Source organism: Haliotis cracherodii, unplaced genomic scaffold, assembly GCF_022045235.1.
Source record: "Haliotis cracherodii isolate W230 unplaced genomic scaffold, xgHalCrac1.p SCAF_14, whole genome shotgun sequence".
In the NCBI taxonomy this organism is placed as follows: Eukaryota; Metazoa; Mollusca; class Gastropoda; order Lepetellida; family Haliotidae; genus Haliotis; species Haliotis cracherodii.
In genome coordinates this window covers 31,815,892-31,831,449 of record NW_027266269.1, presented here as the reverse complement: position 1 = coordinate 31,831,449, position 15,558 = coordinate 31,815,892, and the positions used below count along the sequence as shown (strand labels likewise).

Genomic DNA, 15,558 nt, shown 5'->3' with positions numbered 1-15,558 from the left:
CAGCACAATTGTATCCTAGCACCCAGAGGGTCCTTTTTCTCCTTGTGGGTCACAAATGGTGGAAATTGTGGCTTTTGGGCTACATAGCCACACCCACCTGCCCAGCCACATCCCCTTGTACCTATTCATGACGTCATTGAATAAATACCTTGATTTACTACATTCTGTTGTCGGTTCTATGCTTCGGTTATATGTCGGTTCTTCTGATGTACGTCATCTTTTCGGGCAAGTCAACTGGTATGTACGTCATCTTTTCGGGCAAGTCAACTGGTATGTACGTCATCTTTTCGGGCAAGTCAACTGGTATGTACGTCATCTTTTCGGGCAAGTCAACTGGTATGAATGTCATCTTTTCGGGCAAGTCAACTGGTATGAATGTCATCTTTTCAGGCAAGTCAACTGGCATATACGTCATCTTTTCGGGCAAGTCAACTGGTATGTACATCATCTTTTCGGGCAAGTCAACTGGCATATACGTCATCTTTTCGGGCAAGTCAACTGGTATGAATGTCATCTTTTCGGGCAAGTCAACTGGTATGTACATCATCTTTTCGGGCAAGTCAACTGGTATGTACATCATCTTTTCGGGGATGTTAACTGGTATGTACGTCATCTTTTCGGGCAAGTCAACTGGTATGTACGTCATCTTTTCGGGCAAGTCAACTGGCATACACGTCATCTTTTCGGGCAAGTCAACTGGTATGTACGTCATCTTTTCCGTCAAGTCAACTGGCATGTACATCATCTTTTCGGGCAAGTCAACTGGTATGTTCGTCATCTTTTCGGGTCAAGTCAACTGGTATGAATGTCATCTTTTCGGGGAAGTCAACTGGTATGTACATCATCTTTTCCGTCAAGTCAACTGGTATGTACATCATCTTTTCGGGCAAATCAACTGGTATGTACGTCATTTTTTCGGGCAAGTCAACTGGTATGTACATCATCTTTTCGGGCAAGTCAGCTGGCATGAACGTCATCTTTTCGGGCAAGTCAACTGGTATGAATGTCATCTTTTCAGGCAAGTCAACTGGCATGTACATCATCTTTTCGGGCAAGTCAACTGGTATGTTCGTCATCTTTTCGGGCAAGTCAACTGGTATGAATGTCATCTTTTCGGGGAAGTCAACTGGTATGTACGATATCTTTTCCGTCAAGTCAGCTGGTATGTACATCATCTTTTCAGGCAAGTCAACTGGTATGTACGTCATTTTTTCGGGCAAGTCAACTGGTATGCACGTCATCTTTTCGGGCAAGTCAACTGGTATGTACATCATCTTTTGGGGCAAGTCAACTGGCATGTACGTCATCTTTTCGGGCAAGTCAACTGGTATGTACGTCATCTTTTCGGGCAAGTCAACTGGTATGAATGTCATCTTTTCCGTCAAGTCAACTAGCATGTACATCATCTTTTCGGGCAAGTCAACTGGTATGTACATCATCTTTTCGGGCAAGTCAACTGGTATGAATGTCATCTTTTCTGTCAAGTCAACTGGTATGTACGTCATCTTTTCGGGCAAGTCAACTGGTATGAATGTCATCTTTTCGGGCAAGTCAACTGGTATGTACATCATCTTTTCCGTCATGTCAACTGGTATGTACGTCATCTTTTCGGGCAAGTCAGCTGGTATGTACGTCATCTTTTCGGGCAAGTCAACTGGTATGTACATCATCTTTTCGGGCAAGTCAAGTGGTATATACGTCATCTTTTTGGGCAAGTCAACTGGTATGTACGATATCTTTTCCGTCAAGTCAACTGGTATGTACGTCATCTTTTCGGGGAAGTCAGCTGGTATGTTCGCCATCTTTTCGGGCAAGTCAACTGGTATGTACATCATCTTTTCCGTCAAGTCAACTGGTATGTACGTCATCTTTTCGGGGAAGTCAACTGGTATGTTCGTCATCTTTTCGGGCAAGTCAATTGGTATGTGCATCATCTTTTCGGGCAAGTCAACTGGTATGAATGTCATCTTTTCGGGTCAAGTCAACTGGTATGTACGATATCTTTTGGGGGAAGTCAACTGGTATGTTCGTCATCTTTTCGGGCAAGTCAACTGGTATGTACATCATCTTTTCGGGCAAGTCAACTGGTTTGTTCGTCATCTTTTGGGGGAAGTCAGCAGGTATGTTTGTCATCTTTTCGGGCAAGTCAACTGGTATGTACATCATCTTTTCGGGCAAGTCAACTGGTATATACGTCATCTTTTCGGGCAAGTCAACTGGTATGTACGATATCTTTTCCGTCAAGTCAACTGGTATGTACGTCATCTTTTCGGGGAAGTCAGCTGGTATGTTCGTCATCTTTTCGGGGAAGTCAGCTGGTATGTACATCATCTTTTCCGTCAAGTCAACTGGTATGTACATCATCTTTTCGGGCAAATCAACTGGTATGTACGTCATTTTTTCGGGCAAGTCCACTGGTATGTACATCATCTTTTGGGGCAAGTCAGCTGGCATGTACGTCATCTTTTCGGGCAAGTCAACTGGTATGAATGTCATCTTTTCAGGCAAGTCAACTAGCATGTACATCATCTTTTCGGGCAAGTCAACTGGTATGTTCGTCATCTTTTCGGGCAAGTCAACTGGTATGTACATAATCTTTTCGGGCAAGTCAACTGGTATATACGTCATCTTTTCGGGCAAGTCAACTGGTATGTACGATATCTTTTCCGTCAAGTCAACTGGTATGTACGTCATCTTTTCGGGGAAGTCAGCTGGTATGTTCGTCATCTTTTGGGGGAAGTCAGCTGGTATGTACATCATCTTTTCGGGCAAGTCAACTGGTATGAATGTCATCTTTTCGGGGAAGTTAACTGGTATGTACATCATCTTTTTGGGGAAGTTAACTGGTATGTACATCATCTTTTCGGGCCAAGTCAACTGGTTTGTACATCATCTTTTCGGGCTAATCAACTGGTATGTACATCATCTTTTCGGGGAAGTCAACTGGTATGTACATCATCTTTTCGGGCTAATTACTAGATATCTACTTCACGTGTATAGTAAACAGCCTGGATGACTTGCACAATCTCGGTGCGTAATGGAAGTGCTGCTTCGCTCAAAACCCTTGTGAACATACACTCAATTTCAATATAAACCGTCGGAAAATAGTTTTTCACTGTTCATTTTGATTCTGTGTCAGCTGTTTGAACGAGGTTGCAAGTGCTGTTTACGTTATCAAAAGGAAATACCTTTGTATGGTTTTTGCACACTGAACTCCCTGTGAACAACCTTTTAATAAAAATTCATTGGTTTTTGCGAGATTTGTGTTCAGCTATAGCAACAAAACCATTAGTCTTTTATTAAAAAACATGAGCCTGATGTTTTAAGGAAAAACACCTTGCGACAATGTGTTTATTTTTTGTTCCAGGTAGATGTTTTTTCATTCAGCAGTCTGAAGCATAATCATTTTCTCAAGAATTTTCCGGGACAAGTTATGTTTTTCGAAAATACGTCAGGCCCCCGGCCAGAATATGAAATGATCTACGAAATACATCAAAACCAAAGCCTCCTATGCACAAGAGTGGCAAGCCCCGAGGGGAGCAAGTACATTGTAAGATCGGCAGATGGCTATATAAAATATAACCCAAGATCGGCCGGGAGCTATGCTCTTACTCAAATGAACGGAAAGTTGAAGTAGCCATCTCAGGCCTCAGACTCGGTCGCAAAAAAGCACTATGACAAGGTATGCCCATCTTGCAATCATCCTGAATCCATCATCCTGAATCCATCATCCTCAATCCATTGCTCACTTGTTTCTGACATGCCAAGACCATGCCCAAGCCAAGCCCGGGGTTAAAACAAAAATTTGAAGGGGTGGGTTGATGGGGTTTGGGGTCAGCCGAAAGTGCAGAAGGCGACCTCATAAACACAAAGAGCAACAACAACAATTGTACTGCAGACGTTTAATGTCAAATCACACAAACTTGTCAACGACAATAACATTTTCCAGGACCATGTAATCTCTTACACCATCGCAAAATATCATGTTGAAGCCAATGGTCGTATAAATGATTGATCTGATTGATCATAACGGTACACATATTTGCCCACAATATCACATCCAAAAAGTACATATCATAAGATATGTTTTAAAATTTGTCGTCAGGATATTAGATATTGCTCTTCTTGTTACTACCTCCAGTTTCAGCTAAAAATGGGTCCTTTTTTGGTCAAAAGTTTGTTCCCTCTGAAATGAGAGTGTCACGCGTTGCCCACAAGTGGCGAACGGCGTGCACACCCATAATCAACGCGCGGGCAGATGGATGTCACACGCGAGTTCCACGCGAGTTCCACGCGAGTCACCAACGGCGTGCACACCCGTGTTCAACGCGCCGGCACATGGATGTCACACGCGAGTTCCACGCGAGTTCCACGCGAGTCACCAACGGCGTGCACACGGGTGACGTCACGCTTTGCCCATGCGTGTGAGGGGAATGTACGTCTAGGCAGTGGTGTGCCCAACACTCATATGAGTGAGTGAGTGAGTATGGTTTTACGCCGCTTTTAGCAATATTCCAGCAATATCACGGCGGGGGACACCAGAAATGGGCTTCTCACATTGTACCCATGTCGGGAATCGAACCCGGGTCTCCGGCGTGACGAGCGAACGCTTTAACCAGTAGGCTACCCGACCGCCCCAACACTTATATGAAAACGAACAACTGACGTCATATTATTGTAGTCATCAACATACAGTTTGTTCATAAATCATAAATGCACCATATATGTCGATGTTTATGTCTTATTTCCCCATCATATATACAATACCTTAATAACGAGAAACAACAAAGCATAACATTAAATATATGATCTTAATAATTTCCTTTGCCGCTGATATAGGAATAACAATATTCATAATGCTTTTCAGGTAAACTTCAAATAGTGTCAACGATATGAATAATATATGCACTCTCTAAATAGTAACAACGTTGTATGGTTGTACCCATATGATGCCGTCATACAGGTGTGAAACACAATATTGATGACGTCATACAGGTGTACCTCACAATATTGATGACGTCATACAGGTCGTACCTCACAATATTGATGACGTCATACAGGACGTAAGTCGCACTATTGATGACATAATGCATACATGTATCCTCACAACATTGATGACGACAAACAGTTATATACAATAATTTTATTTCATTATTTTAAGAGCACCAATATGAAATTCAAGCGCTGAAAACATTGTACATGCTTCAGGAGTATTGTCTTGTACACTGTGACTATTTATTTTGACACAAAGGCAACACATTTTTAACTCTTAAAAGATTCGACCAACTGGAGTCAAAAGGCACAGGAATTAAATATAAATATTTAGTTTCTTTTCTTTATTTTCCAAGTGATTTGATATTAAAAAACCTAGATACGTCTACAAAAATCAAACAAAAGTAACTGTCAACATTTTTTTTATAATAATGATTGTGATAATAATAGATCAAATGGCTCTCATACAAAAAGAGTAAGAAAGGCCTGTTGTGACACGTATATGTCATTAAAAAAATAGTACATTTGAGCTGCACAATTTTTTTTTTTAAATATTGACCTACTCCAGATAATTGGAATTCTGGACTCCCAATCTTTGTTAGAGTCACGTCTGATACGGTTAATTGGAGTATTACTATAACACGCACATATCGATAATAATTATAAGGAGTACACTCTATATGGTATGAAATGAAACGGCTTGAACCGACAAGGGCAGCCGACATGTTGATTTGTTCTCCAGTCATGTCTCTTTGATGATGAAGTAATGTACGCATCTGTAAGTTGTTGCGACCTAGATACACATCGCATCGCTACAGGATATATCGCTACAACGCTAGAACTTTACAAATAATAATCCGGGAATGTGTTTTGTTTCAGAAGAGCTGAGGATTTACAATCCTGATCCAAACCACTTGAAGCGTTATAAAATCATGTATTTGTCCAACAGTGTCAGTGTTTCTTAAAAAGGACGGGGTGTGAGTATTTGACAGTCCCTGCAAATGTTGTCCAAATCTCTTCAACCCCACTTTGTCTGCTGGTTTGTTATGATTAACCCTATCAGCTCTTCATCTCACCTCTATACACAAAACCCACCCTACCATCTCTTCGACTCTCACCTATACCCAAAACCAACCCTACCATCTCTTCGACTCTCACCTATACCCAAAACCCACCCTACCATCTCTTCGACTCTCACCTATACCCAAAACCCACTCTACCATCTCTTCGACTCTCACCTATACCCCACACTCACCCTATCATCTCTTCGACTCTCACCTAAACCCCACACTCACCCTATCATCTCTTCGACTCTCACCTATACCCCACACCCTCCCTACTATCTCTTCAACTTTCATCTATACCCCACACCCACCCTATCATCTCTTCGACTTTCATCTATACCCCACACCCACCCTACCATCACTTCGACTCTCACCTATATCCCACACCCTCCCTATCATCTCTTCGACTCTCACCTATACCCCACACCCACCCTATCATCTCTTCGACTCTCACCTATACCCCACACCCACCCTATCATCTCTTCGACTTTCACCTATACCCAAAACCCACCCTACCATCTCTTCGACTTTCACCTATACCCCACACTCACCCTATCATCTCTTCGACTTTCACCTAAACCCCACACCCACCCTATCATCTCTTCGACTTTCACCTATATCCCACACCCACCCTATCATCTCTTCGACTTTCACCTATATCCCACACTTACCCTATCATCTCTTCGACTTTCACCTAAACCCCACACCCACCCTATCATCTCTTCGACTTTCACCTATATCCCACACCCACCCTATCATCTCTTCGACTTTCACCTATATCCCACACCCACCCTACCATTTCCGCGACTCTCACCTATACCCCACACCCACCCTATCATCTCTTCGACTCTCACCTATACCCCACACCCACCCTATCATCTCTTCGACTCTCACCTATACCCCACACCCACCCTACTATCCCTCTCTACTACACCGCATCCTACGTATACATCTCAAAAACACCCAACCCTCTACACGCCCTACCTATCCCACACCAACTCTCCAACTCTTCCTTATAATCCCACCCTAATCGCATCAACACCCCACCCTCTACACGCCCCACCAATCACACACCAACTCTCCAACTCTTCCTTATAATCCCACCCTACATTTCACCACCACACCGTCCTCTACACGCCCCACCTATCCCACACCAACTCTCCAACTCTTCCTTATAACCCCACCCTACATCTCATCAACACCCCACCCTCTACACGCCCCGCCTATCCCACATCAACTCTCCAACTCTTCCTTATAATCCCACCCTACATCTCATCAACACCCCACCCTCTACACGCCCTACCTATCCCACACTTACTCTCCAACTCTTCCTTATAATCCCACCCTACATCTCATCAACACCCCACCCTCTACACGCCCTACCTATCCCACACCAACTCTCCAACTCTTCCTTATAATCCCACTCTACGTCTCATCAACACCCCTCCTTCTACACGCCCTACCTATCCCACACCAACTCTCCAACTCTTCCTTATAATCCCACCCTACATCTCATCAACACCCCACCCTCTACACGCCCCACCTATCCGACACCAACTCTCCCTATAATCCCACACTACATCTCATCAACACCCCATCCTCTACACGCCCTAACTATCCCACACCAACTCTCCAACTCTTCCTTATAATCCCACCCTACATTTCACCACCACACCGTCCTCTACACGCCCTACCTATCCCACACCAACTCTCCCTTATAATCCCACCCTACATCTCATCAACACCCCACCCTCTACACGCCCTACCTATCCCACACCAACTCTCCAACTCTTCCTTATAATCCCACCCTACATCTCATCAACACCCAACCCTCTACACGCCCTAACTATCCCACACCAACTCTCCAACTCTACCTTATAATCCCACCCTACATCTCATCAACACCCCACCCTCTACACGCCCTACCTATCCCACACCAACTCTCCAACTCTTCCTTATAATCCCACCCTACATCTCATCAACACCCCACCCTCTACACGCCCCACCTATCTCACACCAACTCTCCAACTCTTCCTTATAATCCAACCTACATCTCATCAACACCCCACCCTCTACACGCCCTACCTATCCAACACCAACTCTCCAACTCTTCCTTATAATCCAACCTACATCTCATCAACACCCCACCCTCTACACGCCCTACCTATCCAACACCAACTCTCCAACTCTTCCTTATAATCCCACCCTACATCTCATCAACACCCCACCCTCTACACGCCCTACCAATCCCACACCAACTCTTTCTTATAACCCCACCCTACAAACGACCTGTCCCTCGATGTTAACACTACCCCCTCCCCTAAGCTACCTCAACGTCATCTCTCTCTGCATCAAACTCATCCTCCTCGTCTACCTCTGCGTCCTGGTACTGCTGGTACTCGGACACCAAGTCGTTCATGTTGGACTCAGCCTCGGTGAACTCCATCTCGTCCATGCCCTCGCCAGTGTACCAATGGAGGAAAGCCTTGCGTCTGAACATGGCTGTGAACTGCTCGGAGATGCGCTTGAACAGCTCCTGGATGGCGGTGCTATTGCCGATGAAGGTTGAAGACATCTTGAGACCCTTTGGCGGGATGTCGCAAACAGCCGTCTTGACGTTGTTGGGGATCCATTCGACGAAGTAGCTGCTGTTCTTGTTCTGGACGTTGAGCATCTGCTCATCAACCTCCCTCATGGACATGCGGCCCCTGAATATGGCTGCTACGGTGAGGTAGCGGCCGTGGCGGGGGTCACAGGCAGCCATCATGTTCTTCGCATCAAACATCTGTGTCGTAAGTTCCGGTACAGTCAGAGCGCGATATGATTGGCTGTTTCTGGACGTAAGGGGAGCGAACCCTGGCATGAAGAAGTGCAAGCGAGGGAAGGGCACCATGTTGACGGCTAGTTTCCTCAGATCGGCGTTCAACTGACCAGGGAAGCGGAGGCACGTGGTCACTCCAGACATGGTCACTGACACCAGGTGGTTGAGGTCACCATACGTGGGCGTGGTCAACTTTAAAGTGTTGAAGCAGATGTCATAGAGAGCCTCGTTGTCGATGCAGTACGTCTCGTCGGTGTTTTCCACCAGTTGATGAACTGAAAGTGTGGAGTTGTATGGCTCCACGACCGTGTCCGACACCTGAAACATATTCAACAACAACTGTACACAGTGCGTCATATTAAGGCAGTCCCATATTCCGTATTGATACCGTTTTCAAACATTCTAGACAACCGGGCTTTCATTTTGTGGAAGCCTCGGTGGCGGAGTGGGTTAGATCGCTGACTTTGTGTGCTGGCGATTAGGTGCCTCACTCTGGACGGGAATCAACCCAAAAACGTACGAGAACCTGTACTTTACTGAGAAAGTATTATCCCCGATATAACATTTGTTACATTTTTAGACATTGTTTCAACTATTATAATGTGGTGCTGTCACACAAGGTCACGAGGAATGCATTTTGATAGGCAGTTTAGAATCTGAATACATGTCACTTTTTATGGATAGTAACTTCTTTTATTCCTTGTCAAGACGTTTCAGAGCGACTTCTTGCTCATTCATCAGATGAATGCTTAGTCAGTGCATAGAGTTAATATATATCATGTTATATTCAAACAACATAAGTTGGGATGATTGTACAAAGATAACAATATACTGACGAAGCCAATGCAATTAACAGGAGGAGATTCAATTAACTACACTGTAAGTGTATAGATGACAAGGTGCTGGCCATTGTGACAAAAGCAATAAGGCAATCAATATGTCCATAGTAGCTGATGATGTGATTATAACCAGTGAAATGTATACTGGGTAGGTATCTTGCCTTATTGCTTGTGTGGGCGGTCGGGTAGCCTAGTGGTTGAGGTGTTCGCTCGTCACGCCGAAGACCCGGATTTGATTCCCAATATGGGTACAATGAGTGAAACAAATTTCTGGTGTACCCCGCCGTGATATTGCTGGAATATTGCTAAAAGCGGCGTAAAACCATACTCACTCACTCACTCATTTTTGCTTGCGTGACAAAGAATAAAAGAATTTGCTATCCATGAAAAGTGTCATGTAATCCATGTTCTTCCAACTTAGTTCGGACTACATGTTATGTTTGCTGCAAAGGTGGTGCGTGAGTGTAATTAATTGAGTATGGACCAGACAAACCTGTCACTAAAGAAATAGCATCGATCTCCGTCATGACGCGCAGTCAGTCACGTCACCGACCCTGACCATCCAATCCACGTTTGTCGATACTGGAGACAAACATGGGGTGTTGTGGACCTTAACGTAGACTGCATCTGCGGTCATCCTCTGACGACAAACAGGGTTACTGAAACCATACCGGCACCCTGCCAGCCATCTTCCGACGTCAAACGGTGAAACTGAAGCCATACCGGCACCCTACCAGCCATCTTCCGACGTCAGACGGTGGAACTGAAGACATACCGGTACCCTACCAGCCATCCTCCGACGTCAAACGGTGAAACTGAAGCAATACCGGCACCCTTCAAGCAATCTTCCGACATCAAACTGTGAAACTGAAGCCATACCGGCACCCTGCCAGCCATCTTCCGACGTCAGACGGTGGAACTGAAGACATACCGGCACCCTACCAGCCATCTTCCGACATCAAACGGTGGAACTGAAGCAATACCGGCACCATACCAGATATCCTCCGACGTCAAACGGTGAAACTGAGGCAATACCGGCACCCTACCAGCCATCTTCCGACGTCAAACGGTGGAACTGAAGACATACCCGGCACCCTACCAGCCATCTTCCGACTTCAAACAGTGGAACTGAAGACATACCCGGCACCCTACCAGCCATCTTCCGATGTCAAACAGTGGAACTGAAGACATACCCGGCACCCTACCAGCCATCATCTCCAGACTTACCTTTGGGGACGGGACGACGGAGAACGTGTTCATGATCCTGTCTGGGTACTCCTCCCTGATCTTGCTGCAGATCAGCGTCCCCAAGCCGGAGCCAGTCCCCCCTCCAAGGGAGTGAGACAATTGGAACCCCTAAAACAACAACCCGGTGTGAGTGTCACGGGAATTTTTTTTGCGGAAATAGACCATTAAGTTTTGCAGATTGTAGATTGTCCACCTTACCAGTGCCTTCCAACAGAGTGATGTTACGCTAAGACCGGCGTAAGTCTGTGTTAAACTGTAGGGCCCGTGACTAAAATGTATGAGAACGGGACCTAGGTATTCAAAGCCTGGTCATGTCCTATTTGTCCGATACCCCAGTTGTCAGATACCCTAGTTGTTAGACAGTGAAGCAGAGATGGCTGTTGTGGTAAAGGATCAGGGATTGCGTTGTACAAAGCGATGCTAGCTCTAAGGTGATTGTAACTCCCATACATTAACATAGACTTACGACAGTCGTAGCGCTAAGTTGATCGTAACTCATATACCTGAACATAGACATACGACAATCATAGCGCTAAGTTGATCGTAACTCCCATACCTTAACATAGACTTACGACAGTCGTAGCGCTAGTGTTGTTTTGTACAGCGGTACCCTGTCCTAATAGACTTTGTCATCTGCATGCCTTGGATCAAATACATAAACATGTTTGAAGTTAATGGGTAGAGTAATTGATCTCCTCATTTGATCATGAAAACAAATTAACATCTGAGTAAGGATAAGAATTTATGGATGAACGACTTCTTTATTACAATTAAGAGTAATTAACTTGTTTGATAACGGTGTTAGAACCTACACCGAAACGTTGCTCTTAATTGTAATAAAGAAGTTGTTCATCCATAAATTCTTATCCTTACTTAGAACTCCAACTTCTAAATGCCTATCAAAATCAAAATGTAGGTGTCTCACAACTGGGGTATGATCTGGACTAATCCATGTTACCACTAAGGCAACAAGAACGCTTCCGTGGTCTAGTGGTAGAGAGTCCGCCCGGAGAGCGGAAGGTCCGGGGTTCGATCCCCGGCCGCGTCATACCAAAAGACGTTAAAAGATTGTACTTGTTGTTACCCTGTCTGGCGCTCGGCATTAAGGGGCTAAAGCAAGGACTGGTCGGCTCGGAGTCAGTATACTGTGTCTGTGTGGAGTATTCATGTTAAACTGCGGCCTGGTATCTCAGTGGGCTAGCACTAGAAATCGGCAGCAGCCACACACACACACGTGCATGCATGTCGCTATATAAGTGCAATAATCTTGGACGCGACGTTAAACCCAATTTCACCTCACCTCACTAAGGCAACAAGCATTTTATAGTAGAAGAACTCAGCCGAGGCATTTCTGATTTTAAGGTATCTGACAACTGTGTTGAGGCCCTTGGCCCTATGACTATCACAGTAACATAGAGAAAGAGAAAGAGAAAATTTTATATTCAGGTGTCCAGCGTGTATATGTTTTAAATAAAACAACATCATAAAAACATATCACATTGTGATACGACGCCCGGCCAGGTAGGGCCGATAAGACGCCACTGACCCTTAAACAGTCAATTCAAATAAAGTCACTCATCGTGCTAAAATAGTGCAATAAAACCTGTGTTTAAACACTTTGGTTTATAACAGAGAGCAAAGGCAGGGAGTGCTAGCTACACAAAAGGCAATAATGAACATTAGTTATTATAGAGTCTACGTTTAAACACGTTCTTCATCAGTGCGGCTACTGGGGTTGACAAATCTTCGCACTGCCCTTGATATTACGTTTCGTCACGAGAAGTGAATGTAAACGTATTGGGATGGCAGAAATACCTTAAATGGTGATAAGTTGAGAACATACAGGACTTTAAATCAGACTTGACTGTTAAATGTTTTATTTTTATGCTTAGATATAAGGACAAACGCGGTGTTGTAGCTTTGTTCCGATGTGGAAGTTTACCCCTTGCTGTAAAAACTGGACGCTATTCTAAAGCACCAACCCTACTGTGTGATAGAATTCGTAAATATTGAAGATTTACGATACGGATATTTTATGAAGCTTCAAATGTATCCCAGAGTTTTTATACTCTTATGATATGCATAAGGTATGTTTTATGTTGAAATCAGACGACTTACAGTATTGTTTATCTAAGACCCCTTTAGTAATGTAAAAACGATTATCATCTTTTAAATGAATTGTTTTTAACAATACTTATGTATTGCTGAAATTGTTGTAACTTTTATGAATGATATGTCTTATATGTTTTCATCGTGCATGATAAGCGATACATATTTTACTTATGTATTGAATGATATAATTAATCTGTAACCCCCGTGCTTTAACAGCAGGTATGTAATGTTAACGGCCTCCTACGCAATCATGTTTGTGATCATAACATTAACTACGAAAGAACATTGAAAAAAATAATTTCTGCTAGCCCACCTCATTAAATCCTCAAAAAACCCCAAGAAAAACGTATTTTATGTACCTGTATGCAATCGCAGCTTTCCGCCTCTTTCCGGACAACATCGAGAACGCTATCCACCAGTTCGGCACCTTCCGTATAATGTCCCTTCGCCCAGTTGTTACCTGCACCGCTGTGTCCGAAGATGAAGTTATCCGGTCGGAAAAGGTTCCCGAGAGGTCCGGACCGGATGGAATCCATTGTTCCTGGTTCGAGGTCGAGTAGAACGCATCTCGGGACGTACTTTCCTCCCTGGCCTTCCTTGTAGTAGACATCTATCCGCTCCAACTGCTGGTCGGAGTCACCGTAGTAGGACCCGGATGCGTCAATTCCGTGTTCCGAGGAAATAACCTCCCAGAATTTGGTCCCGATCTGGTTTCCGCACTGACCCGCTTGGATGTGGAGTATCTCTCTCATGGTCGTGAAAATAAAACCCTTGACTGACGAGGATGATTTCGATTTCGGCTTCCCGTCTCTTACGGATGCTGTCTTCTAGGTTTCTAGATTAACTGTTTCTGAAGTTATCAAAATGGTTAGTAAAGTTTGTTTTAATACGAGAGTCAGAAGACGTTTTTGTCTTTATGGGGAGAAAGCGACTGACAGCCGTTACCTGTTCACGGAATGTCGGGGAATGCAATCAGCTCTTCCCTCTTTCACCTTTATGTCCTCGGAGCCGCGAGGCGTGTAAATATTCGCCATAGGCCACTGTGTTGTCAGGGCAACCTCAACCTTTAGTCGTCTGTCGGTAAATGCTAAGGTCCAAATGTAGGTTTAAGACAAAAATATTTTAATTGCGACATTTTACTTTGGGGAGGGCGAAAGGTGAAACAGGGCGGTACGGTGTTTTGACACTGTCGTGTTTTTTTTATAGCTTCGGTAATTATTGATTTCATGTCCTGATATATATTACGTATGTACAATGTGAGCATCACCATAATCATGAGAACCTGTTCCGTTCTTATTAGGAACAGATAATTATTTTAAGTTACGATAAATCAAACAAATCTGTAATCATGATCACATGATATTGTTATCAATGATGTTCAATCACGCGATGTTCCATTAGCGTTCGACGTAGGAAAGTACAGAATATTTCATTGTGTGTTGTTTTTCTGATAAATAATTAGCTTGGTGTGGCATGATCGGAAACAGGTGACCGATTGTAAACGCATGCATTCCTGAGTATGGCTTTACGCCGCTTTTAGCAATATTCCAGAAATATCACGGCGGGGGACACCAGACATGGGATTCACACATTGTTGGGAATTGAACCTTCCGCGTGACGAGAGAACGCTTTAACCACCAGCCTACCCGACTGTCCCCATGCATTCCGAAAGCATTGTGCAAGTTTGTTTGTTTGTTTATTTGTTGTTGTTAAACGCCGCTCTCAGCAATATTCCAGCTATGTGACGGCGGTCTGTAAATAATCGAGTCTGGGCCAGACAATCCAGTGATTGAAATCATGAGCATCGATCCACGCAATCGAGATACGATGGCATGCATCAACCAAGTTAGTCGCCTCTTACGACAAGCCTAGTCGCCTTTTACGGCAAGCATGGGTTGCTGAAGACCCATTCTAACCTAACTCTTCGTCGGAGTAAGATGACTCGTAACAACGGCACCGATCTATTAAGTCACCTCTGGGGATCCTTTCTAACCCAAATCCCCATGGAGCGAGTTAGGGCAGGGTTATTTACATTTGATTAATATTAAGTTTACTAAACTGAGGTGCCTATCACATTCGAGACGAAGCATGGAGACAGCGCATGCGTTTATTCCTTGAAGTAACTTCTGAGGCAAGAAGTTAACATGTGCCGGGTCTACACTGAAGTTGATAAGGTCCACGGATATCACGACCGTGAAGATTCCGGGTTAGAAAAAAAGGTCTTCACGAACCAATGCTTGTCGTAAAAGGCGACTAGCGGGATCGGGTGGTCAGGTTCGGTGACTTGGTTGATGTATCTCATAGTATCTCTGTTGCGCTGATCAATGATCATAATGTTAATCACTGGATTGTATGGTCCAGACATGATGATTTACAGATAGTCGTCATATAGCTGGGTTTTTTTGGTTTAGGTTTGGTTTGTAGTTTAACACCGCACTCAGCAATATTCAAGCTATATGGCGGCGGTCTGTAAATAATCGAG

At 44.2% G+C, this 15,558-nt stretch overlaps 2 protein-coding genes across 2 annotated transcripts; one reads left to right on the top strand and one right to left on the bottom strand.

The window, feature by feature from the left end:
- The first annotated feature begins 191 nt into the window (after positions 1-191).
- Positions 192-3,402, top strand: LOC139460372 (uncharacterized). The gene is made up of 4 exons (XM_071241864.1): positions 192-765; positions 1,019-1,921; positions 2,505-2,582; positions 3,368-3,402. Exons 1-4 carry the CDS (start codon positions 192-194, stop codon positions 3,400-3,402), a joined length of 1,590 nt encoding a protein of 529 aa, XP_071097965.1.
- A 4,974-nt stretch (positions 3,403-8,376) lies between these two features.
- On the bottom strand, positions 8,377-13,843 carry LOC139460721 (tubulin beta-4B chain-like). Its single transcript, XM_071242198.1, has 3 exons — positions 13,436-13,843; positions 10,944-11,072; positions 8,377-9,195 (listed from the first exon to the last, which is right to left on the bottom strand). The coding sequence occupies exons 1-3, from the start codon at positions 13,826-13,828 to the stop codon at positions 8,377-8,379; spliced, it is 1,341 nt and encodes a 446-aa protein (XP_071098299.1). The 5' UTR covers positions 13,829-13,843.
- Between the last annotated feature and the right edge of the window lie 1,715 nt (positions 13,844-15,558).